This window comes from Sylvia atricapilla, chromosome 6, assembly GCF_009819655.1.
Source record: "Sylvia atricapilla isolate bSylAtr1 chromosome 6, bSylAtr1.pri, whole genome shotgun sequence".
Lineage (NCBI taxonomy): Eukaryota > Metazoa > Chordata > Aves > Passeriformes > Sylviidae > Sylvia > Sylvia atricapilla.
Window position 1 is genome coordinate 22480323 of NC_089145.1, and position 26946 is coordinate 22507268.

The 26946-nt window shown below is 49.0% G+C and overlaps 1 protein-coding gene across 1 annotated transcript; it reads right to left on the reverse strand.

Moving 5' to 3' along the window:
• Positions 1-1472: 1472 nt before the first annotated feature.
• Positions 1473-25151, reverse strand: TP53I11 (tumor protein p53 inducible protein 11). Its single transcript, XM_066321065.1, has 7 exons — positions 25014-25151; positions 8502-8871; positions 7890-7948; positions 7268-7316; positions 6742-6838; positions 6101-6202; positions 1473-5192 (listed from the first exon to the last, which is right to left on the reverse strand). The coding sequence occupies exons 2-7, from the start codon at positions 8628-8630 to the stop codon at positions 5059-5061; spliced, it is 570 nt and encodes a 189-aa protein (XP_066177162.1). The 5' UTR covers positions 8631-8871; positions 25014-25151; the 3' UTR covers positions 1473-5058.
• Between the last annotated feature and the right edge of the window lie 1795 nt (positions 25152-26946).

Here is a 26946-nt window from a genome sequence, read left to right on the forward strand (position 1 = left end):
TGTTAGCCAAAACCCAGCAGTAATTGTACTGGACAGCAGGTGCTGCACTTAAGAAAAATCTGTTCCATCTATCAGTCTTGTAGGGAATGGGCTGAGCAGAAAGCAAGTTTATCTGTTCTCCTTTTGCCTCAGGAACTGGTGTCTGACTGTTCTGGGAGAGCAATTCCCAGGGAAGGAACAAAACTGTCAGCAGAGTTGGTAATTTGGCTGGAGGTGATCAAAAGAAGCAGAACTGCCTCACCCAGTCTCCAGTTTTTTCCTTTCCCTTCAGTTTATTATGCAGAATTCTCAGGTCAGAGTCTGGCTGGCAAATATCCTCATTTGTGCATGGTGGGTGGCTGAAGGGGGAAAAAAGCCTTAAAGCCTTTTTCTGCCACCGTTGGCATGGGGGAAAAAAACCTGTTAGAGCTGGGGGAACTGGACCAAAGCAGCCAGAGCACAAAATACTAAATATACGTGCCTGAAGTATGATCTCTGCTGGCTTGCTGCTCTTTGGCTTTCCTAATTCTCTACTCACTGCTTTGTCTGTTTTAAGCTTTCTTGCTTTCCTTCTCTCTCTAATGGTAGTCCCTGTATCTTCAAAAGGATCTCTTCTTCATCTGTTATTCTGGGCTGTGCACAGCTGTTTCTCTTCTTCTACCTTTTCTGATCCCCCACTGCTCTTTGCTGTGTGAAGATTTCAAATCCTCTCTGCAGGCTGGCTCACGTGCCACTGGGAACACAGCTCAGAAGGCCAGGCAGCAGTTCCAAACAAGAACTGGAGATAGCTGTAAAGATATGTGCAAGTCTGAGAGGATCTGTACCAGCTGGTAACATGCAGAAGGAATTTTACTTGGGGGAATTTAATGAACAAGCAAGCCCAAAAAGCAGACTCCCACTGTATGGCAAAGCATGTAAATTTGTTGTTTTTGTCCCTTGGTTTCGTGGCTGCCCCCTCTGTGGTACAGTAGTTTTCAGAACTGTAGGCAGGAGAAGCAATTGTATTTTTGTATTTGTTTATAACAGCTCTGGTAAGTATTTTGGGGTCAGGGTCTCAAGCTGAAGTCACTGCTGGCTGAAGAACTCTGGGCAGCCTGGAGAGCAGAAGGGGCTACCATCTCCTTTGCTGTAGCACTGTGACCACAGCCCAAGCACCTTGCAGGGAGTAGTAGAGACCAGCCTGGGCAAGCCCCCAGCCCCTCTCAGCATCCCTGCCTCCTGGTTGCTATTTAATGCTCCAATGACTGTCACAAATGCCTGGGAAAAGGGCTGCGTGTGAAATAATGTTTGAAATCTATTTTAAAAAAATGTAGATGTTCTTTTTATTAGATAGTGGAGCTAATTTATCCTGTATTCTCTAATGTAATGCTTTTTTATATTGAAAGGAATTTTTTTTTTTGGTAATATAAACCAGAATACAAGCCTGAAGCACTCTCTGCATGGTTTTTCTGTGCATTTCTTAAAAAAAAAACCCCAAAAATAAAAGAAAGATATTGTGACAGTGAAGTGAAACAGCTTTAATTTTCACTATTTGCTTGGTGTTAAGTACAGTCACTTTCTTACCAGAGGAAAAATAAACTCAGGTACAGCAGCTAAAATGAGGTATAAATTGAAGTGTCCCATTCTCCCCTGCACCACCACCCCCCACCCACACCCTCCCAAGTAAAAACCCTTGACCAGAAAAGAGGCCAGCTTAGGACAGACAGAGCCTCTCCTGTGTCACCAGCTCCAGTTTGCCAGATATTGGTTAGATGCAAATAAGATGATGTAGGGAGTTATGGGAATGATGAGTTTTCTTCACCCTCCAAAGTGAGGGCTCTGTGAATGCAACAGCTTGGGTTCATCCCTGGCAGAGAAAGGGGGTCAGCTTTAAGTCCTGGCCTGTGCCCGCTTGGAGCACAATCCTCTGGGGAACAGACCCCCCCCAGTCCTGCACAGCACTGTACAAATGCAGAAAGTTCACTGGTCTCCCTTGGGAGATGACATCGTTCCAAGGCCTCTCTCATAACGTAACAGATAAGGAAGCTGAGGCCTGTGGAGATGGAGTTTTTTTGTCAGCAGATCAGTAGCCAAGCCTGACGTGACACCTCAGGCTTTTGATCCAAAATTATGTTCTCAACTGCCACCTGCAGCTGTGATGTCAGCACTTCCATCTTTGGGGACACAAAGGTTTGGCATCCTCCTCCCTTTCTCCCCATTGACAACACAGTGAAGACGCCAGGTGCAGTTGGTTTCTGGCAGTGCTGCAGCTGTTCTGCCTGGCCTCCATCCTCAAACCACCCTGAGCAACTCCCTCCTAGGCCTCACCTGCTATGCACTCACCACCTCCAGTGGGCCTGATAATGTTTCTCCTGCAGCACCTTGCTGCTGAGAAGGGACATGCCAGGAACTACAGCTTAGTTGTAGAGGAGGAGTAGAGCTCTGTATTTTCTACATGATCCACTTAGAGCAAGATGGAGCAAGAAGCATCAAAATAAAACATCTTCATCTCTCCACTTTCAGGACTAGGTACCAAGTAGCACAAAATCTTTTAAGCGGCCACTCCCCCAGGCTTTGCTCTATGGTGAAGCAGAAAAAGCCATTGACCAGCAAACTTAGAAGTGGCTGACTGTTTCAGGTTTTGCACAGTCAGTTGCTAATCAGGGGACCAGAGAAATCTGATCTCACCTTATTTAAAGCTACCCTGGAGAGCCATAACTGCTTCCCCCACCCTCGCACCTGAGCTAACCATCAAGAAGTCTTTGGAGTACTGCACATAGTGCAGTAACTCATATCTTTCACCTCTGGGATGACATTTTAAAGGTACTCTAATCAGACCCGAGTCATAACTAAGTTCATAGCACCTGTGGCCAACACAGATGGGAGGCAGCCTGAAGAAGACACTCCATTTCCTCCTTCTCTAAGATTGCTTTTGCTGTGGTAGGTTTTACTTGTCTGTCCTAGAAACATAATTTCCCACCCCCCCCAAAAACCAACCATCAATCTGTGTATACATTCACGTGACGCCCCAAAACACAAAGACTCAACGTACCTATACCCACAACTACAGCCAAAGTGCCACACTGAGGCCATTGCAGCTGCCCACACAGCTGATGCACAGGGGGAGAGCAACAGCCACAGCATGCCATGCTCCAGCTCCTGCACACTGCACCACTTGGTCTAATTTCTGATCCTCTCAGCCTGCACTTGATCACCTGACTCACAGGGAAAGGTTTCCCTCTTTGACCCCAATTCTTCCATCTGAACAGGAACATTCCTCTTAATTAAAGTTACAGTAGCTCAGTATCATTTTTGGACATGCTGAAAGCAGCTTGACAAGCGTGTATTGCCATGAGGCTCCAGAATTTAGCCTGCTGTTGGATGTTGCCTCTCCATTTGATTTACTTATTAAGCAAAAAACTAAGTTACAGTTGTGATGTTTCCTGATTCAACAATTTCCAATATTCTTAAGTGACATACGTTTTGCATGGCCAGTAAGTACAATGCACACAGTGTCCCAAGCTTATGCAGCTGCTTCTAAATGCCAAAAGCACTAACACAACATACAATAACTACCACTACCTTCTTCTAATTCTAAGATATTAAATAGCAATAGCTATAGATCCCAGTCTTACCAGTGGCTTGAGGACTGTTGTTCACACAAGCAGTTCTGTTTGTGTAGGAATCTTTCTACTGGGAGTTTGGAACGTCAGCTATATTCCAGGGCATGCTTTGATCCAGTCAACAGTAGTGCATGAGTAACAAGTCCATGTCCTGTACACAAACCTTCTGGCTTTAGTCCCACGGAGAATAAAAAAAGCTGCCTCAAGCTGTGGACAGGGATAATCCACAAGGAAAGCACTAGGAAGCAGGGCAGTCAACACTGTTAAGCCCAGGAGGTGTTGGAGAAACTGGCTAGTGAGTACTAAAGCACATTTAGTCTGTCCTTGCCATCATACGCTCCCACTCCTTGCTGTTCTTCATCTCAGTTAAATATTAAATACCTTAATGCTACAAACTTTGGTCCTCTCTTCTCAAGGTCAGAAGAGATGTGATGCAGATATTAGCAGAGTTGGAACACCACCTCCCACAGCCAGAGCCCATGTCTAGGGGCTGCTCACTGACCCAAGCACCTGTGCAGATGCTCTTACTGTTACAGTCCTCTGCTCTTACCAGTGCTAACCACAACAGCACTCCAGCCCCTGCTCAACTAAAGCATCAGATAAAGCACACCCACCACTGCTACTACCATCAGTAAAGCTTCAACTGCAGGAAGTGTTCTGGGGTGAAGGGGATAGGACCCCAGCCTAGAAACTTCATGAAACACCCCAAACAAGGGAATGTCTTTGTGCTCAATGGACTATTTCCAATAGCTTCTTTCACTTCTCAAATCTTGTAATTCAAGTTGCTCCACTGTTCCCAGTGCTGCCCCTGCAGAGGGAACAAGCAAGGATTCTCCCCTTTCTTTTGCTGTATCTCCTGCCAAGCTCTGCACAGCATCTGGTGCAAAACTATGAACTACACAAAAACGTGCCTCTGGCAGTGAGGAAAGAAGAGCTGTTTACAAAGCACTGAACTTGAACCCATCCAGCTCCTGGCTACCTAGACAGTCAGTACTTGCTAAAAGGGGAATGGGCTGTAAACCAGGGGAGGTGCAAGGCTTACCAAGTAGATTAGCCAAGTCCCTTGTTGGTTATCTTACTGCCCTGTCTCCTCAGGGATTTGGTTTCAATATGCTGGCCTTATTTTGTGCTTTGTTCCAGTGGGTTCAGAGCCTGTGATACCATCAGCCAGTTCCCCATAGAAAATTGGCTTTTTTCCCTGAGCCTGCCAGGCCCACATACTTCCCTGAGCCTTCCTCCCGCTGCTCCTCACCTCCTGCAGAGGGGCTGGGGGGTCCCGCCGATGTTGCTCCCCCCATTTCACCTGGCAATGCCACCAGCACTGGGTTACACACTGATTCATGCCGGTAAAGAAGGAAACTACTTTAGAACCAAAAGGGACTACCAAAAAAAAACATTAAAAAATTGTAATTATAATGCAAAATTACCGACACAAACTCCCCCCTCCCACCTTTCCCGTAACAAAAAAGCCCAGGAATTAGACTTTCTTGGGACGACGTCCAACTTGGTAATAATAATAAACGCTGACGAGGATGAAGAGGGCTCGGCTGACCAGGAGGAGCACGGCACCTGTGGCTATCCGGCTACTCTCAACCAAGGAGACAGTGGTAACTGCAGGAGAAGGAAGGAGACAAGGCAGAGGTTGGTGATGCTAAACCAAAAGGAGACAAATAGCACAACGCTGTTTTCTGCTGCCCTCTAACGCAGAGCTTCGGCAGGAGCTGCTAAGCCTTGTGAACGCAGGAGCTTTCAGCCCTGCCTCGTTCACACACATAGTGAACCCACGGCAGAGGCCCTTCACTAGCTTCTTTTCACTGCCTTGAAGCTTGTCATGGACTCCAGGGCTCTCTCTTCCAGAAACTCAGCTTTCAAGGCAGCTCCACATTCAGGCTAAAACAGTCACTCAAGCAGATCTGAGCTTCCATTATGCTCAGGTGTTAATCTGGGAGTCACATCCTCCTGAGTTTGCTTTGTGGTTTGAACACTTCAGTGCTGATAAACATTTCTCAACTTTAGGAGCATCTACAAAATATGCCCAGTCCGCACACATCACCTCTATCGGACACTTCTCTTTTCTGGCCACCAACAAACAGTTCACGTCTAAACCAGCTACACACTGAGCTACCAAGACACATATACAAGAACCCCCTTCATTGTTAAATATAGATAAGCTCCCTAGAAACAAGCTAAACTGTCATGCTCTGTTTTGGTAACATTGAACAGTCCCCTTTTTAGTGTAGGTTGCTAAAATCTTTTCTTGTTAGACCCTGCATCCAGGCAGCCTGTTACAACAAAGACCTGTGCTAGCTATGAAGCTCAGGACATTTTCAGAGGGGAGAAAATAATGAATTGTAAGATGGCAATGTTCACGGAGCAGCTCAGGGCAGAGGCTATTCCATGGGGGAGGAAAAAAAGGCAAGCAGCCTGCAGGAAAGCTGCTCCACCACCATCCCCGCTCCCACCACGCACGGTCTTTGCGCCCTCCTCCTCCTCCTCGCGGCCGGCCCGCGGGCCCTCACCCAGGAACTGCACGGCGAAGTAGCAGGCCTCGGCCAGCAGGCTCCAGCGGATGATGGCCTTCTCGGCGGTGTACAGGGCGTTCCACATGATGAGCGCGATGCCTGCGGGGGACAGCGGGGCGCGCTGCCCGAGGGCGGACGGCGGCAGGGCCGCGCTTCCCGCCCGGCCCGCGCGGTGCCGCTGCAGGACGCGGGTCGGGCCCCTTCCCTTCCTTTCCTTTCCCTTCCCACACCATTTCTCCAGCTCCCCGCGCCTCCTTGTCCTTCGCCGCCCTCCTCCCGGGCCCCTCCCGATGCCGCCGCCTGCCCCATCTCCCCTGCCGCTCCCTCGGAGGCCGGGCGGCGGCCCAGCGCTCCTGCCTGGCCCTTGGCTGGGCACATGGGGTGATCCCCAGGGATTCAGAGCATGCACAGCCCTTCTTACCCTACCTGCAGCACGCCTGAATCCCTGCGAGGAAAAAGCAGCAGTAGCCAAGCTTTTCAAAATACCCCTCAGCAATTTCTTTGCTAACAGCAGATGTTCTGCTCTCCAGCTGCAGGTGTCCGGCTGGGCATGGACTTTGTCCCCTGCTGCCCTTTTGGCCACCTGTCCCCTACTCTGCAGGGCAGCAGCGTCCCCAGCACAGCCGTACGGCACTCACTGAGCAGGGCTCCTCCATAGAGCCGGATGGGAGTCTTGCTGCTCACCGATTCCTCCTCAAAGATGGCATCAAAGAGCTGGTCAGGGAAAGCGAGGGCCTGGCAGAGGCGAGAGAGAAACTCAGCGACCTGAACTGGCCGGGGCCACCCAAACATGTCCTCTTGGGCAGCAGCATCATGCCTTTGTGGGATTGGAGCTGCTGGCCAGGAAACTGGAAATTAAGAGGCGCGGGAATATCACCATGTCAACTATTAGCTGCATGGCTGGTTTCTGTGACCAAGGCTGGCATTCCTTGGTTTATGGTCCCTGCTAACGAAAACAGACTGGTCATGGGAACAAACTGCCAAGGATACTGTTGGCAAAGAACATTACTGAGACACACTGAGGGCAAAGGCCTCACAGGAGAAAGTGGTAGGAGCTGCTGGAAGCAGGGGAAGAAGCTAAATGCCAGGGACTGAAGGGCCATGCTGGGGCACCCCTTTGGCAGTCAGGAGCTGGTTTTTCCCGAGACCACATCCCTCACTCACCATGATGGCGACCCCGGAAAACATGATGGCGGAAACCAGCTGCCAGACCCTGCATGAGAGGGAAGACAGAGGACCCAGCATGAGCTTGGAGGTGACCCCATCGCTCATATTTCACAAAGCATTTCTGGCTGCCTGCTCCTTCATCAGCCTTCATCCTTCTCCCATGCACAAGTGAGACAGCCAGAAACCTCCCATGGAAAGATTCAGATTCTTCCCACATCCCACTAGCTCCAGCCTCAACATGCAGAAACATGCTGGTGAAACAGAGCCAGACTCCCTCTTACCCAAGGAAAGGAGGGAAGTGACCTTGCCAAGAGGATGGTGCAGAGCAGGGTCCCCACAGGACACACCACCCTGTCACACAGTAGAACAGGAGCTCCTCCAGCCCCATGTATCCCCTGTAGTTCTCTGCACATGCAATGAGACAAGACCTTGAGGACCACAGGCTCATTTATGGGGGAAGAATGCAGAGGCGGTCTGGTTCCACAGCCTGCAAGAAGTCCCTGCAGGGAGCAGTGATGCAGGCACAGCAGAAGAATTGGTGTCAGAAACCAGAGCTGGCAGGGATGCTGTGGGCAAGGGGCCTCAGATGACCTAGCTCCAAGGTGATCCAGTACCTTACCTGAGTCCCAGTGGTTCCCGGACTGCAAACTTGATTTCATTTCCCAGTACTTGGCTAATCTGAAATTCAAATGAAAGGTACAAGATAAGCAGATCCTTCCCCAGTCTTTAGGCAGTACTCACCAGCCCAAAACCACATATCTACTCCCATGGAGTTTATCTCTGAGAGGGCTGGAAGGTGGAGGAGGACAAAGGATTCAGCTGTGACTCTTTGGTCCCAACACCTGCCTTGATTTCCACCAGGAGCTGTAGCCTCTACTGCTCCCTTACTGGGATCAGCCACCTGCAGCATGCAGCTGGGGAAGGGCCAACAATAATTCCTGTTTCCTCTGACCTATGGAAGAAGAGAACTGACTCCTCACACAAATCACCTGCATGACACATCCTGACGGATCACAGGCTCCTGCAGAGCCCCCAGGGTGTCACAGTATCTATCCTGCTGTCATGTGCCCACTGCCCAAAGCTGCTCATGTTCATATGAACACGCTCCTGTTCACAATGCCTGGCTGTAACTACCCCAAACCACGTGGATAGGCAAAACCCTTGGTTTGCCCAGCAGAAGGTCCTTTTTCCATCATTACTGCACAGAGGCTTCCCTCTCTGCCACCCTCACCTTTGAGCGATGGACCTCGCCGTCGTCATCCTCACCGCCGACGCCCAGGATCTTGCGTGTCTTCAGCCTGCTCACCAGGTCGGTCTGGCTGTGCTTCTTCATCAGCGGCGGGGGCTGCTTCGCTGCCATGGCCCTGCCCCACCCAGCCCTTGGCTGCCACGTGCCACAAGGAGGGTGCAGGAAGCGGCTCCGCTGTCACATGAAACCTCAACGACGTCGCGGGAAAATAAAACAACCGCCGCCGCAAAGATCTTTCTGTTAGGCCAGCAGACGGCTCCTCATCCTCGCGGGGCAGGGAACCCTGGCAACGAGGCCGGCCTCAGTTACAGGTGGTTCATCTCAGAATGAGCCTGTTGTCTCTGGGATCTGCCTTGGGGGGGGAAGAAAACATTCAGAGCAGAGTGGCTTTAGCATGGACATTTAGTTATAAATGCTTTTGACCTACAAACCATAATCTTGTCTATCCCAGCATGAGACAATGCCCAATAGCACCTCTTTGCTGTTTTTCAGATTAGGGGAATTAAGTGCGTCTCAGACTAGGGGAATTAAAATCATTAAGTAATGCTTGGCTGTTTTTCTTTTCCCATGCAATACATCACATTCTTCAGCTGCCATTTCAGGTCAAATCCCAAACAAGTATCAATTATTTATTTGTGTGCCCCCCTCAGATACTACAGGTTGAATATATCAGCCCCTGAACAACAAGAAGCCAGAGGCATGATTTTCCCTGAAGACACTCACTTTGTTTTCTGGGAAATGATGGCAATTAGAAACTACAAATACTATCTGGGATAAGTAAATACAGGCAATGAGAATTGAAAAAGATAACTTCTGTCCTGACATGCATATAAAAGTACAGGTATTTGGTCCCATGAAATCACTCTGTCTCATCCCACAATCATAAAACCCTGAAAAGGCTCAGTTCGGAAAGCATTTTCTTCCAATTTGTTTTCATTTAATCTTGTCTCAGCTGAACACAAACACTTTTTTCCATTTGCCACTTCACCCTTCCAGAGACCCACAGAAATTCCCCCCAGGCACCAAACACACCTAATCCAGTCCAAGCAAGTGTTGGGCTCAAGCACCAGTAGCCATGTGCCCCAGCCAAACTTTCCCAGAGCTGCCTGAGGAGGAAACAATTTATGCTGATGTCTAAATATTTCACGAGTCTTTGGAGAGTAATAAAATGAAGTGCAATTATTTTGGAATTGTGCACACAAATGCTGTCCCAGTGCCTTGCGAGGGATTCCCTCTGAGAGGAAAACTTTTCCCTGTGGTGGTTCAGACAAGAACAGCCAGTCCTGTCTGCAAGTGCCCAATGTAACTCTTTCTTTAAGACAAAGTTAAGAGGTCTTGCTGGGATAGTGCAAAAGGTGAACCCCATGATCAGGGGTTTAATAAGGTCCTTTTAGCAGACGAGGCAAAATGCTTTTCAGTGAGCCAGTTGAGCTTTGGAGGTACTTCTTTTGGATTGTAGCAGGACTTGTTTGGTCATGGGTTTTTTGCTTTTATTCCACTGAATGACTAAGGCCAGGTTCCTGGAAAGGCAGTATGAAGCCACGTGCAGCAGTTAGGGTCTAGAAATATTTTAGAATTGGGATAGTGGAAAACAACTGCACAGAAGAAAAGTAGAAGATGTATACTCAGGCCTACCTTTGAGCACAGGGCAGGAAGCTCAAATGGTAGCTGACAGTAGAAAAGTTTGTAAGACTTATCATGCCTGGGGTTTGCCAACAACTGTCACAATAAATTGTGTGTATTCAAGTTTAGGTAATCTACACACAAAATCCACCCCAAAACCAGAGTGATGTGTCTAAAAGAAAAGCACAACCTCTTTAACTAGCTACTGTTTTTGCATTTTTTTCTGCTTCTGGCTGACCCAGACTCACAAGGTTGGATGCTGTGTGGTTTCCCACCAGAACTGAAACCAGAGAAGACATGTTGCTGCGGAATTTCTAGCCCAGCATTCTCTGATCAAAGCCATCCATTCCAATCGTGAAGCAGCAGTCCTGTGGTGAATGCTCCTCTCTCACTCTGAGGCCATCCCACATCTCTAAAGTTAGGGTCAAAGTATGGCAAAGGGCCTGAGCAGAAGTATCCTACTGGCTCTCCTCAGGATAAGAGACCTGAGGCTTGCTGATCTTCACAGGGTGCTGAGTGTGCTGGCCATGCCATCCTGGCACTTCTGGATCTTTCCTGGTTTTTTGCTAGGAAAAGCCTGATGCCCACACCTCCTGCCCTGGCCTCATGGTCAGAAATACAAAAAAAAAAAAAAAAAAAAAAAAAAAAAAAAGAGAAGAAAAATAAAGAATGAAAAAAAGAAAAAAGAAGGAAGAAAAAAAGTAATGGAGAATTTCTCCTGAGAGCAAAGAAGCAAAGAAAGGTGGGACTCCATGACTCACCAATGAAGACTGCACTGAATAGCTTTCTGATTACAGAGGCAGTTTAACAACTGGCTCAAGGCCAAAAGATCAAAATTTGGCTTCATCATTTGTCTCGCCAGTTGCTTTCAGGGCAGGAGTTGGTGGAAATTTATCCACATCATCATTAACACTGCTCTCCCATTAAGAGTTTCCACTAATTTGTGGTAAGCCACTGGCCAAGAGCCGGGACAACACAGGCCAGACACAAATGCCAATAAAACAATCTGGTGCATAAACACATGCTCCTACAGCACAGCTATGGCATGGCCTCGCAGCCAGTCCCACATCTCATTACCCCCATCGTCCAGAGACAGAGCCAGTCTAACAAATGCCGAATATTAATGGCTAACGAGCTAATGAATGCAATTAGCGCTAATTCAGTGACATTCAGATAGAAGATGCTGAGGATTTGAAAGCATTATACTTACATTAATGAATCCTGACACACTGACAATTTAGAAGATGGTTTCTATTAGCCTGTGAGTTTGCAAAAGGGAAACTTCCTCCTCCTCTTTCTCCTGCGATTCTCTCCTCTTTAATCCTTTTTCCAAGCATCCCAGGGACTGTGCAGATCAACCACCATAAACAGGCAATTCCTGCTCCCTGCCACAGCTCTCTGTGATGGGCAGTGCCTATGTGCAGCTGAAAGAGGGTTTTTCCTCATAGATCCCTTTTCTTTGCAGTCTCTTTTCAGTGTCTGTTCGCTTGCTCAGCTGTTCAGCATACTGCATTCAATTTTGATAGCTACTGCTTAGTGGTGCAAAGAAACCTCACTGGTGCCACGCCAATGATAGCTCAATCTCTCCCACCTCCACAGCTCTTCCCCCAACGTCTCTGCTTCCCTCCCAGCGTCTGGAAAGGAGAGCTCCGCAGCGTGGGAGAGAGGAGACTCAACTGTACACGCCACGGTGCTGCAGCAGCCAGAGCTGTGCACCCACCACGGAGGTGCAGAACCAGACCTCGCTCCAGCAGCACCTGGAGCTGACTGCCTACAGCTCCTGCAAGCCAGAGCCTAACTGCTCGTGGGTGGCAAGCTGCCTGCCTGGGAGGACATGGCTCCCCAGGGCCCTGGGGACAGGAATGCTGTCCACTGCTAAGATGGATGGCACTGTCATCCACAGTGTGGCCTTTTACCTGACAAAGCAGTGGTGCTTGAATTAAAGAGGTGGCATTACAGAACCTCTAGCTCCAAGGGTTTGATGGCACTTCCAATCTGCAAGCAGCTGAAGAGAGTATGAAAAGAGTCAAGCTGGGACAATGAAATATTTCCACATTTAAACTAAATACAAATATGTTCAACTCTAGCAGGCAAGTGAGAGGATTATTGCTCTCCTGTTTTAGATTTCCCAAGTCAGTACGCCCAAGACAATTCAACATCTTGAGCCCACTTTGATTTGTTATGCCTAAGAATTATCCAAGAAGGTACAGTGGATGTATGTCCTTTGTAACAGCCTAACAGGGCACTTGCCATTCCTAAGAATCTTTTACAGAGCACAGGTTGAGAACCAATACTAAGTATGAAGCAGATGAAGCAGAGGAAGTGTCCCTTTGCAATACTGGAGTTGTCTGGGGGCAATCTGGCAGAGCTCAGGGGAATTCTCCAGCACTGCAGCAGCACAAGGAAGTGTGAGAGGCATCCACCATGGCAGCTGTGTTGTGCTTGGCCCTCATAGATGGGCTGATGCCTACAGCATTTCTCTTGCAAAGGCCCGGCAGCTGTAATGGATTTGTCCAGCTCTTTTGATGTTCCTCCAGGCTGTGGCAGTTCTGTCTCTTTGCTGCTGAGGACAGTAGTGGGTCCATAGCAGCTGCTCTGGACCCTATACCTCATCAGCCACAGAGCTGTCCAGAGAGCCTGGGCTCAAACACGTGCATGGTAAAGAGGAGAGGCAGTGGAAACACAGGTGGATTAAGGACAGGATCCACAGACCTACAAGTACCTTGGTCCTTACAATCATTACACTGTTGCCTAATCACATGGGTCCTAAGACACCTTTTTCCCCACCACACATGAAGGTTCAGTCTGCTCACTTTTATATGATTAAAAGCTGCTCATAAACAACCTCAGACACTTCAGGACTCCGAAATCCTAAGAGATGAGGTAAATTCTCTGTGTCTAACCCGAAAACACACCTGAGAGTCACAAAACATCTTTGTGCATCCTGTCTAAACAGCCTATCAAGAGCTTCCTCTGGAGGCCTATGGTGCAGCAGACCCTGAGCCAGAACTCCCCATGTCCCATGTAACTACCAAAATATAGTTATTTTCATCTTGTATTTCTGCAACTGCACATCCCAAACCCACGGTGACCAAACCAGCTCCCTGCCTAGATTTCTATCAAGCATGGAGATTTAGACTATTAGGACCTCTCTACCACCAGCCAGCTGGGAATGAAACTTGATCAAGCCAAAAATAACCTGATGCTCAGGCAGTAAAAACAATTAGCACTCAGCCGCCACAGCACAGAATGCGGTGGCTGCTCCCGCTCCGTCTGGCACAGTCTGTACCTCTATGCAACCGGGAGACTTCAGATTTCTCACCTGTAACAAGCCAGGTACACAGGACTCCGTTCTCACATAAACACCAACCCTCTCAGCACAGAAGGCTCTTTGCAATACCAGCAGGAAGCATGCCTTGACAGAGGCTCATCCCCAGCCCTGCCACAGCCCCCTAAGCAACTCTAAAAGGCACAGGGAGCTGCTTCCATAAGCCACTGTAAAAGGCACAGGGAGACTGTCCTCCTTAGGGAATACCTACAAACCTAGGCAGTAGAGTTCCTGCCTCTACACACGATGAAAATGCAAAGCAAGATCCTTAGGTGAAAGGACATCTTCCCTGGGTTCCTCCAGATCATCTCCCAAATCATCTGCAATGCACCAAGAGCCCCAGGCACATCTGAAGCTCGCCCTTAGGCCGAGTACATCTCATGGCCAGACACCGTAGAATGCCCCTCCAATGCTGTTTGTAAGAGGTGCAAAGCTGCCCATGACTACAGAGCTTCCACTGAGGCAGTGGCACTCAGTGCCTACAGCAGCTCTGGCAACCTCAGCCGTAATGGATACAACCAGCATCACCCCTCAACAGAGGACAAGGAGTCCTCTGCTGGGGAGGAAAGAGTTAACTTGTGTTGCTTGCTCAGTCACCACTTCAGGAAAAAAAGGACATCCAAAGTCTGCTCAGCCTTTTCCATGCATCCTCTCCTCCATCTGCTTCAGGGTTGCTTTAGCCCAAGCAGGCTCAGCCCGTGCACCCTCCTCCCCGCTGCTCCTCTGCAGTCCCTGGGTGCAGCAGCTCCTGCCCCCAAGTTCCCGTGGCTGTCCAAACATCCTGCCCCAAGAAGAACCACTACTGGCTATATCCCATCGCAGCTGGGAGGTACAGCCCATCTCCAGAACTTTATTGCCTACAGGTTTCAAATTTCCTTTTGCAGAGACCACAGGAAAGTTTCTGTCTGTGTCACAGGATGTGTTGTACAACAATCAAAACCTGTAAAGTGCTCAGTTTCCCCAGAACACGATAAAAAAGCTCTGTTGCTCTACTAGTTTCTCAAATGGGAGCTATAATTAAACACAGCAACCTCGCTCCTGCCAAGCACCACCTGCAGCAACTCCCCGAGCCCGCCATGCGAGCCTGGGCAGCACCTCCGGGGAGGAATGCTTGTTTGCCTCTGCAGCAGGTGGCAGGGCAGCCTGTGACACGCTGCATGAGCTCGGGCAGGCGCCCTGCGCAGCTGTGGTGACCGGCACGGGACACAGGGCTGGACACCTGGCCCCACCGTGGCCCCGGTATGGGCTCCGGGGGCTGCGACCCCAGGGGACAAAGACTTCACCCTTCATTTACCACACACGGGCACTCACACCCCAGATGCAAGGTACAAGCACAACAGTGTTCAACAGCTGCTTCAGCAGCTCTCGTCTGTGTTACTTACACAAAAGTCCACCCACTGCATCATCCTCCTCTCTGCCACCGAGGCTCTCAGCCCAGCCAGCCACAGCAATCCATCACCCCAAAGCTGCCCTTGTTCTCCCCAAAGGCTCTGGCTGCCACCTCCCCACCCAGCCCCTCGCTGTCTCAACAGATGGCCACAACCACGCAGTCAAGTTTCCCAGGAAGCTGGGAGGATGGAGAGAGAGGGAAGTAGGACATATTGGGATAGGGTGCTGTTTTTCTTTAAGGGCATTAAAAGAGGAGAATTCCTCTTTGATTCCCAGCTGCCTTAGACAGGTGTTTGTTAGAGACAGACCCAGAAGCTTAACGGGCCATCTGTCCTGCAGATGATTTCTACAGAGAAACATTAGAAGGAAAAATAAAATCCATATGCACACACAGAGAAACACACACACAAAAAAACCCCCAACCAAGTAAATCAATCCTTTCTACTGAAAAAGAGCAGCTTAAAAAGCTAGGAAAGCCCTTCAACCAAACAGGGTAATACAGGTCAGTTTTACAGAAAATATGACACAACTGCATTTCATCTCCTCTGCCTCACACTTGAGGTGCAGCAGAGGCTCAAAGAAACTCTATGGGAAGACCCTGGGAGGAGTAGGGAGGAGTCCATACACGTGCTTTTTATCCACAACACCACTGGACACTGAACCTTCACAGTAACATGGGGCTTCTGGGCACCTCTTTTCCTGACAACCTCAAACCTCCCCAAATTTTCTTTCTACTGTACTCCCAAGCACCTAACAAAAGACTTTCATAAATGCTCCAGGAAGCCAATGCTCTTTATTCTCAACAATTCCCTGCACTCCTGTCCTTTTCCAGAACTCAAAAGAAAATCGTTAAGAAATTACAATTTGGGACATTAAGTCCCCTGAGCCTCATACAGGCACATCATCCATCTGTAGACTGTCACTGAAACAGTGATTTCAAAGCCATTCTCGATGGATTCCCTCCCAAAAGACAATAATCTACACCTCCTGCAACATTACTTCTCTATCTGCAATCCTGGAACTTACTCAGCACAATGCAACCACTGTGATTTATACACCCTCAACATGTCTGCAGCCATGAAATGGAAGATGAAATGGGTTTGTTCCACTCCAGAAACGCAAAAGCAGATTCCCAACCAGTTTCATGGGCCAATTTGCAACCCCAGCCTGAGACCAACTCCTGCAGGACACTCCAGCAGCAGCAGATTTTTTTCTTCCATTTGTGTAGAAAACAAAGAGTTTCTCATCTCCACAGTCTGTCACGATATGACCAGATGTGCAGTCTAGGCAAACACAATAGGGAGGAAAAAGGGCAGACGAATAAATTTGCATTAAGCAGGGAGATTGCCTTTTGGTCTAGCCAGGATATTTCCTGAGTCCCAGTCTCATAGGCACTCACAGGACTAACACCTCTCATTGTACAAGCAACAAAGTTTCCTTCTATGACACAGAAGTTCTGTAAATCAGGCCTGATATGAAATGGCCCAAGCAACTATCAGTCGACAGCTGAGTAGTTAACAACCCTGTCATAGAGCATTTCCCATATACATGGTTACATCCACATCCTGTGGATACAAAAAATAAAAGTTAACTATTTTTACAGATATATTTAATTTATAAATAAGTTATATATTAATAAATTAAGCCAATATAAATGTACATATATATGCCTAAAGTATATGTATTTGTATATTTTTATATATATGCATACACACACACACAAATAAGAGACATGGGTTGATTTCTGTGGACTCAAAGTCTCGCTGCATGAACTCTTGACTGGTTAGTAAAGAGAATTCAGACTACCAGACCAACCAATGCTGGCATTCACCTATATTTCAGTCTCAAGGGTGAGAGGAGCAGTTTGTCCCAGACTACTTCCTGGGAGATGTCATTTAGTCTCAACTCCAGCTTCTGTGTCAACAATTTACTGCCCTAAAGGCTGATACCGCCTGTGATCTCACAGCCCTGGACTACCACCACCTACACACCACCTGGAGCCATCACTGCAGCTTGGGAACACCTTCTCACATCTTCCCTAAACAATTTACCAATATTTCCTGTTTATTCACACACAATCAGAACTCTGGGTTATCACTCCCTCATGGCTCCATGAAATAAGCCCAGACATGCAGACAGGCTCAGGAAATTGCTTAGCAAAAAAATGATGGAGAAGGCCTCCCAACAAAACGCATACTTCAACTACTTGGTAGCCTATCCCAACGTGGCAAAAATCTCCCTCTGACACCTTAGCAGTTTCTATAGCAACAGGTTACTGCTAAAAATGTCAGATGCAAAATTCCCCATGTTGGGCAAACAGGAGCTAGGAGGACAGATTTAGAAGAGGAAAACTTCTGAATAGCTGCTGCCAGAGCTAGCATAGGCTCTGCTAATTCACAAGTCGGTGGTGAAACAACTTGAAAGAAACTTCTAGCAACCCACTAGAAGGTGAACACATGGTGCACAGACATGTCTGTGGAGCACTGTTGCACAGCATCTCTCAGAACGAGGAGGAGCCACAAGTATCCCCCTCTCCTGTAATGAAGCACTCAAAAGTGAAACCAGCTGGTTTTAGGAACAGAACTACAGCACAGCATGCAGAGTAGGAAGCCTGAAAGCTAAACTATTAGATTTTAGGTTTGGCAGTACTGCTGCTCCTTTCATGAAATCAAGGCTGGGTCATTAAACCTCTGAGACCTTAGTTTTCCCAGATGTATATGCAAAGTAAATCTACCAGAGAAGTTCATATAACTCATGTGCAGCAAGTGAGATAACTTACAAGTAATGGCCCAGCCACGGTATCCCACCAGTGGCGGGAAGTGACACCTCAGCCTGCTCTGTGAGCTGCTGTGCAGCACTTGGTTCATTACACACAACGTGTCAGAGGCAAAAATGCCCTTCCTGGCCCGACTAACAACCAGCTTAGCATGACATCGACTTTTTCTGTCTGTCTTCCTACACTGCTGGTGGGAGAAAGCACTGTGGAAACCTTGGGGTGAACCTCACATGGATACTGCCCTCGCAAACACCAGACACCCTCAGAAGATTCTCGTGGTCAGATTAAACCCAGATGCGGAAAATCAAAGCAGCCACAGCTCAGCAGAGAGCTGCACAGGGGAGGAAGGCGGAAGGAAGCCCACCACACCAACGACAAATGACTGTATTTGCCAGTGTTGTTCTCAAGTCAGAGTCTTGAAGAACCCACAGGCTTTCCCCATGAACACAGCACCCACCCCTCTGGAACTCACCCACCTGACTTTGCTTTTATGTGCTGCTGAGTCAGGGGAAAACTCTGCACGCAGCCATGTATGTGGATGTGCACATGTTTGTTTATGCATGAGCTGTCAAGCCCCGAATTACGCACAGATCAACAAGGCTCTTTGAATTCCCCGACTGTGAAGTGCATGACATTTAATCTGAGCCTTCTTTTTGGATTTCATATCGCGCATTATCAACAATGGCTATTCAGCACACAAGTACCCTTTAGAAAGCTTTCATCAGAAAAAGGAACTCCTATAAAGGAGATTGAAAGAGACAATGTCTCTGATGCACGACAGGTTCTCCAGCTTCCACAAAAGACCAGTAGTGTATGTGTACTGTGAGGAACATGCACAGAGTCAGTCTGCCCACAGCCCACAGTAAAAGCACTTCATGGGTGGAACGAATGGAATTTGGAAGCATCAACTATAACTTGAATCTGTACATGTCCTCACCTCCCTCTTTTAGGTTCCCTTGGAAATAGGCAGGGTGAGCCAACCCCCAGAGGTGCCCATTTTAGGACAAGATGCATGCACACACTAGCCTGGAATGGCTTACTTCTTCCCATATACTACAAGAGGAGCCTAGATGATGAGCAAGACAAGGCTTTTGATTGCTTTTATTTGGATGGAAAAGATCAAGATCCTTGCAGTGAACTTCTCACTACCTGATCCTAGGCAAACCCTGTATCACTTTTGCTCATCTCACAGCATGGAATAATACTTTGGGATTATGAAAAAGACTAGACAACAACATGCATGGAGATGGTATGTCCTATAGCCAGAGCCACAGAGGACACACATCAGCCTAAGGAACTGAAGCAAGATTTCTCTTTTCGGAGCAGAGAGGAGGCAAAGGAATAAACACCAGTACATGGTATAAACAGCCTTGGTGACAAGGGATATCTGAGAACTGAGAGGTCCCACAGGAGCTCTCTCTCCATCTTGCCTGGCACAAGCAAGAGCAGTCTTAGGAAAAAAAATTATAAAGGTAGTACTGACTAGTCCTCCTCCCTACTTTTGTTTGATTCCTCTACCCAGGGACAAGGAGGCAACGGGGGGATTCAGGCAGCCAAATGATAGCAGCATCATTGCTATATTGTTAGTGCTACTGACAAATCAAGTAACCATGGAAAACCCAGCATTGCCAGATGTCCCATCTCTACTATCAAGGGTTGTTTAAGGACCTTCCCTTCTTTTTCAGTTTTAAGTCTCAAACACTTGGGTACACAAGTTCCAGTAATATCAGGACCATCCATCAGGACTCTGTGTGTGTGTATACATGGTGCTTTGCTACTGTGCCTGTGTATATATACATCTGTCCACAAACATACAGCACAGCCTCCTGCTTAGAAGAGCTCATGACATAGAAGTGTCAGGTTTTAGTCAACACCTTCCCCATTACCTCTCACTGTAATGTAATTTCCATGCAGCCAGGGCTCTGGGGATTTCAGGTTGGCCTCTTCTCTCCTGTGTTCTCTGACTAATGACAAGCACTCAGTTTGCATGGTGATGTGATGCAGGGAATAAATTGGCTGGAGGGGATAAGCTGAACTGCTTTATTATTCCTCCATCCATCAACCCTCAGTGCATCCTGCTTGTCCAGAGATTTAAACAGTGGACACTGTCACAGCTCATGGAAGGGATTGGAAGAATTCCTCATGGGTTTTTGCCAGCAGACAAGACAAGAACAATTCATACACCCCAAGGAGAAAACAGTTGCACTGGCCAGAGCAGTAGGGCAGGAGGGTAGAAGGATGCACCATAGGTGCCTGCTGTTCAGAAGCACACCACATCTCTGGTCAGCACTTACACAGACTCCACCAGCAATATTGATATCAAAAGTCAGCTAAATTTTACTCTCACTTTACCATGAAAATAACCTGGGAAAACACAGACAGATGGTCTAAATTCTTTGGTCCTGTTCAGTGCAGTCTTTGAATCCTGGTAGATTTCTGCTTTCTGTGGAATAATGTTTGGATGCTCTTTATTTCTATTAAGCAGCTTCTACAGAAACTTCCTAGGCCACAAAGAAGATGTTGGGGGAAAGCAAATACCACCCAGCTCCTCTGGATTCAGTATTGTGGCTTTTGAATTTCCTTCTCCCCTCTGCAAGGAGGCAGCTCATGTTTCTACCTACTTGGAATATGCCAAACATCAACCATGAATGACATGCCAGGCAGCTAAAGGCAGCTAAAATTAAATAATTTTAACAGAAAGACTAAGAGAGACTTAAAACCATGGACTTCTAAGATGTCTTGTTTCTTCAGAAAACAGCCTGCTTCCTAGAGCTCTGGCTAAGACAGCCCTCCATTTCCACAACACAGTTCTTCCTGAGAACTCCATACAACATGGCAGAGTGTCTGCACCCAGGCAGTGCTCCAGCACTACCCACACATTTCTCAGTTTTGCAGCAAAATGATATGGGGCATTAGTGAGGCTGCTGCCTGGCTGGGTGCATGCCATGCACAGCAAGGCAGGGCCAGCCAGCCAGGAAAGCTGAACTAAAGGCATCTTCTTGGCTGTCAGGAAGGATAGGAAGCACAGCTGTCCTTGGGAAACTGCCTGCTCTTTGTCACAGTCTATCTCCATCTACAGCAGTCCTAGCTGGAAGCCCAGAAAGAAATTGCAGCATCCAACAAGGGTTGGGATTATCTTAAGGCTCAGCGGTGGAATTCCTGGAACAACATCTATGGACTGAAAGAGCTGCTCGAGTCTTTATATGACCATAAGCATCCGACACCAGAGGTTTGTGTTTCACTCATAAGGTGCACCACTACAAGCAGTGCTTCTACTGCCATCATGGGCTACTGAATGAATGGGTACTCAGACAAAAACACCGAGTCACCCACGGAGTTTCCTGAAGACTTGTGGGTTGTCTCTGTAGGTCTCTTTTTTGGCTGTGACACAGACTCAAACTGCTTGCTTTCTCAGCCCAGGCAGGATACAGCTAAAACCAAGAGGGCTGCAAGCCTTTTTGTGCTGCTCTGACTGCACCTGCCCCTCTGGGCCACGCAGTCAAAGTGCTGCTGCACTAATTTTAGTACAAAAAGGAGGGATTCCACTCTGGTTTGCAGCAGCAGGCAGCTGCAAAGGGGACTGCACACTAATCTCCCCCTAAAATACAGAATCCCTTCAAACAAATAATTAGGTGGCCAGCGTTATCTGACACTCCTCTGTGCGCATCTCCCTCTACACCAACTTATCCTGTAATACCACTCCTCGGGAGACCAGACTACTGAACCGTGGATTTATTCCTAACTGCTTTTCTCCCCATGCTCTCCTCTGTGCCTTTGACTTAAATTATGCTAATCCAAATCTCTAGCAAAAACATCTAGGAAACTCTGCATCAATGGAGCCAGCTACCAGTCCCTATGCTTAGGCCTCTCATTTTGGTCCCTTAGGTTGGGAAAGCGAGTACATGGTTCCTGACCACCAACATCAGCAGAAGCTTTAGCACTAAACCCAGCAACAATGGTTTTGATAATTTCCCTGTTTTGGTGATGGATCTCTCCTCCCCATACTGACAACAGCAGTCAGTATAAATCTGGAGTAGAGCTTTTTTACAGAAACTGGTCCTTGATTTTGCCCTGCAAGATGAGCTGGGTACGGGTCCAACCAAAGTCTGGTATAAACAAGTCAGGTACAGCCTAGGCAAGGGCTTCCCTATCAAAACCAATGTGCAAGTATGCTCAATAAGTTCTTACTTTGCATAGAGAGGGATAGAAGGACATTTACAGACTTAGGTGATTGGAACGTACACCCACTGCACAGAATGAGGATGAAAGACTTATGCACATTGTGAAACCCAGAAGGAAAGTTTGCTACTGGGGTTTCACCAGAGCTGTGGGAGACAGAGCTGTGGGGCCAGCACTGTGTTGGGGACCTTCCAATAAAATCCTGTGCATCTGCAAATGTCATCCGGGGTCAGCCACATTAACCAGCACCACAGATGGACACTGAAACACACATAGATGCATTAGGCCTTGCAGGTGACAGAGAGCTTCACAAACAGAAGAAGCCCAAGAAGGCCAGAGAGTAATTTATCATTTGTAAACTATAGAGAGTGTCACTGGTTATAGGTGGATTTCTTTTTTAACCTCTTTTGGCATCTTTAATAAGAACTTTTCAAACTCATGCTAGCCTGTAATCTCCAGGACAGCATCAAACCCATATTTTCCAAGGGAAAGCAGAAAGCAATGCAAACATGGAACACCTGGTCACCTCTTAAGTGTTGTTTTTCCTGCCCTGGAAAAAATCCAAATGTATTTTGTGGCCAGTATTGGGTCTTTTCCTCCGGAGACTTATTTTCACATTCCTACATCAAAAATACAAACCCCAGAAGACCTACATTCTATAAATACTGTCCAAATAGTGCCAAGGTCACCAAGCCGTTCCCTCTGGCACCAGGCCAGAAGTCAAACATAAACAATCTCAACATCTTTCTGCTGGTTCACGTGTGCTTTTATCCACTGCCAAGGGAAAGCTTGTAGCCAAAAGCGTAGCACTAAGAGGATGGACACCCCCACCTCACGCACAGCTCCACCCAGGTCAACATGCAGCCTCCTGGGCAGCCCAGTGGGAAGGCAGCCAATCCTGCCTGCGTCAGAGGGAGATACTCTTTGTGCCCTCATGGCATTTAGAAGTTTTCATTAGAAATTTGGGGGCTTACTGGGTGAGGACCAAGCACACACATCGCACAGAACATTACATGATCCAAAAAGCTCAAAGTGATATTTGTAACCAGCATGTGGTACCGTCCCTCGCAGCCCCTACTATTCAACATGTTGACCTTCAGAGAGCTGCAGGACAAGTGAACACCAGCTGCAGATGTACTCCTGGCATTTTGCACGCTTCAGCACTAGATGCTCAATGAGAACAATAGGAAAACATTTCCCTTTGGATCACACCCCAGCCTCCAAGAAGCTCCAAATGGACTGAAAACCTCAGGGGAGGGCATGTCAGTGGTTTATTCTCCAAGAGATCAATGGCCACCCCAAGCCTCACCTTGCTGTGCATCTCTGGACATGCTCTTGTGCTCATTTCTCCACAGTAAAACCTCACTACAGGCCCACAAGCAGAAAGGAACAACTTCTCTTGAGACTGTAGAGCAGAGCTCACCTTCTCAGCCTCCTGGCTGGGCCCACCACCTACCCAAGGAAAAGCTCCTTTCACCTTGCTCCACACTGCAGTCGAAGAACAAGAACACACATGCACTGAAGCAACCAAGTTCCCCTTTTCCCAGCTGCCATCACTATCCAGCCCCTCACTGCTGAGGGCACCAGGACACCACAAGTTCATGATGTCCCTCATACTTTGCTGTGCATGCATCAGGTGTGTATTTATGCAACCTAGCTGAGACAGGACCGGGGCTAGTTGAGGTGTTTTCATGCTGAGTCTTAAGACGTTGTTTATTTTGGGGTTTTTACCAAAACTTGTCTAAGAGAACTTCCTCCCTGGGTAGACACCCCTGCTTGAAATGTAACCACTATTTATTTGTTTAAAAATCACTTTCCTCATCCACAGGCCCTGAATGCCATTGTTTAGAAGAACTGCTCTACTGCAGATAGTTACCGAACAAGTTATTTATGCCAAGTCCAGAATAGCTAGTACTCTTGCATACTCTGTAGTTTCTCATGGCTCAGCTGTGCTAATGGTACCTTAATGTCAACAAGGCTTTGGTTGCTGCTGGCATTTGTAACCCCCAGCCTTTGCAGACAGAGGAGATTAAATGGTACCCATTTAATCAATTGCAGCCCTGATTCTCAGGCAGCTGCAAGAGGGTCAGGCTCCTTGCTCAAGTAAGGAAAAGGCTCACTGAACTCCAACTCCAAGCAGCGCTAAGGCAGGGCTGAATAGAGTGCTGCTTCTTGCTCAGCCTGGTTTGCTCAGTCAGAGCTGAGCCCGACAGAGGAGCCTAATAGCTGCTGCTGCCCTAGACAGAGCAGTGCACCTGCTCAGCTGGGACAGCCAGACCCTCCCAGCAAGAGGCACAGCAGACCGCTCAGCACGCAGGAATGTGCAAGCTCTGGCGAGGATGCAGAGCCCACTGAGAGCTGGCTTTCCTCACCTTCCCCTCTGTGGTGGCAGGGGGTCTGTCCCAGCTCCCTCCGGCATCGCGACTCCTGCGCCCTGCCCTGCCCCTCTCCCTCCGTCCCCCCCAAGCACCACCCCGTCCGCCATGGCCGAGCCCTCCTCGCAGCCAGGGTTCCCCAGCACACCTACAGGACTGCATCCCACGGGGAACACAGCCGTGCTAGCTTCCCTCAAACCAACCCGACACAGCGCTCAGCCACCGAGGCTGACCCCCCAGCCTGTGCAGTGGTCAGGACTCAGCCTCCCCTTTCAGGCACCTGAAGTACTCATCTGGGGACCGTGGTCCTTCGGTGACGCTTCCCGAGCACGCGGAAAAGGACGGAGCACTTCCAGGAAAGAAGTGACATCGGACCCCTGCCTTAGAGTCGGGTAACAGCCAGGAGAAAGCTCTCGCCACAAAGCCAAGGAAGGGACTGCCTGCGCATCACCTCTCCAGGCGGCACGGCCGCTGTCCCTCCAGCGACCGGAGTAACCTGCCACCCTCACCCCAGGACACAACGCTCCACCACCTCCTCCACTCATCCCACTCGGACTGGGCACGGCCAGGACAGAGAGGGTCCCATCGCAGCCATGCGCAGCCAGCACAAGGGTTGAACCCTCTCCTTAAGCCCCGGTCCGTCCGTCCGTCGGTCCATCCATCCCTCCCCCGTCCGCGCTGACTGCGAGGGGACAGCGGGGGCGGCTGCCAGCCCCGGGTCCCGCGGGGCGCACGGCCGCGGCGGGGTCCGCGCCCCCGATCCCCGGGACCCCGAGGGGCGGCGGGGAAAGTCCGCGGCGCGGGGGGACGCGCACGGCACTCACCGCCCTAGCGCAGGTCCCGGCGGCGGGGGACGGTCCCGAGGGCTCGGCTTTGCTGCCCCATGGGCAGAGCGGTCCGGGGGCGGCCGCGGAGCCGCGGATCCCGCAGGCGGCCAGACTGAGCCCGGCCCCCGCGCGGCGCCGCCTTTACCGCGCCCGCCCGCCCCGCCCGCGCCGGCCCACGGCGGGCGGGACCCGCCACCGCCACCGCCACCGCCCGACGGAGCGGGCCCGCCGCCCGGCCCCGTGCACCCCCGCCCGCCGGCCAGGAGCGCTGCCTTACCTGCGGGGTCCCGGGTGCCTCCTGTGCAGGTGACGCGTGGGCCGGCCCACCTGTGACCGCGTCTTGCTTGGGCGTGGGAACAAAGAGCGGCGTCCCGGGGCCGTGTTCCTGCGGGGGAAGGAGGGGCGGGAGCATCCATGGAAATAAACCCATGGGAGGAACAAAAGGCTCCTGCCCCAGCCGGCCCGTCGGGGGGCTGCCGGACGGTCTGTCTCATCGCTTCATGTCCCCCGGGCTAGAGCTACCGAGGGTCGGCAGCGGGACTGTCCCAGTCCTTCTCTGCGAGACAAATGAGGCCTCGATCGTGCTGGTCACGGCCGCGTGGTTTCGAGGGCTGCTTTACGATTCCCTGAGAGAGGCAAAAGGGAATAAACGTGGGCGTAGTGGAACGGAACATGCATCGTTTTCCCAGGTGAAGTGGTGCAGAGGACGAGCCTGGCTGCACAGAGAACTGCAGGACCACTTCCCACCGCCAGCCTGGCCAGAACCTGCCCTGGAGCGGGGCTCACATCACCGGGTCCCTCTGGAAGGATGCTCGGAGACCAAGTCGGGCGTGCCGGCATTTCGATGCTGCGGTTGTTTAGGGCAGATAAGATTGTAACGAAAGAGAATGACAGCATGGTAAAGGGCAAGCATCAGGGGCTAATAGACACAGAAGGGTGGCGGAGGAGCTGGTGGCAGTTCTGTCCCTATCCTGATGCAACTCCTTTTTCCAAGGGAGGTTTCTGGTGTGTTCATTTGATCCAGCTCGTTTGACGGGTCCAGTTTGAAGGTGTAGAAGAGCCGTGCCTGTGTGAGGGAAAGGGAGAGGGAAGTACAGAGAGCGTACCGGGTGGGAACCTTTGAACTCACTTTAACCCCATGGCTAAACCCTAACAGAGAACCACATCCTCAAACATACAATGTGATGAGGTCATTGCAAACACAAGGGTATCCTTTGAGAAACTGAAGGCTTATCCACTGGCAACTGGGCTGAAATGTATCATTTCACAGAGGCCAAGTAATTAATCTTTGGGAAATAGAACATTTCTTCCGAGGGAATATCTGACATTTTAGTAGCTGGTTTTGCTGCGTAACAGTGGGGGAAAATGCTGAGGTTTTTTTGTTTTGGTTTGGTTGTTCTTTTAAATCCAACTTTTAAAACAAATTCAATCCTGCCTTGGAGCTAGTCAAAGATTTTACTGTAATAAAGTTCAAAATTTTTAGTATGATTGTGCCAGAACATGTACAAGAAATTAAATATTATACATACTCCATCTGGGCTTTGTGGCATTGAAATATGATAATGAAATACAAAAGCACACAGAGCAAAATGAGAAGGCACAGCCGAAACAATCACGTTTTACATTATTGAGATGAAATAACTATGATATTGCCAAACAAGGAAAGTCAAAATATGTCATGCTGGCTTTTTTAAAGAGAAATTTGCATTCAAGGAGATCTCTCCGAATTGTTTCAAAGAAGTAATGAGCAGTTTTCTGAGGATAGCTCACGCTGCTGCATCAGGGTGAGAGTTTCAGAAGTAGTAAACGTTTCTTTGCAATGTTCGTCATTCAAACAGTTGTGTCATCTGATGTCACAAGGGACTCGGGGGTTATTTCTGGCCCGCGTAAATGTGCTTGTGAAAATATTAACCTCAGCCAAGATTTGAAT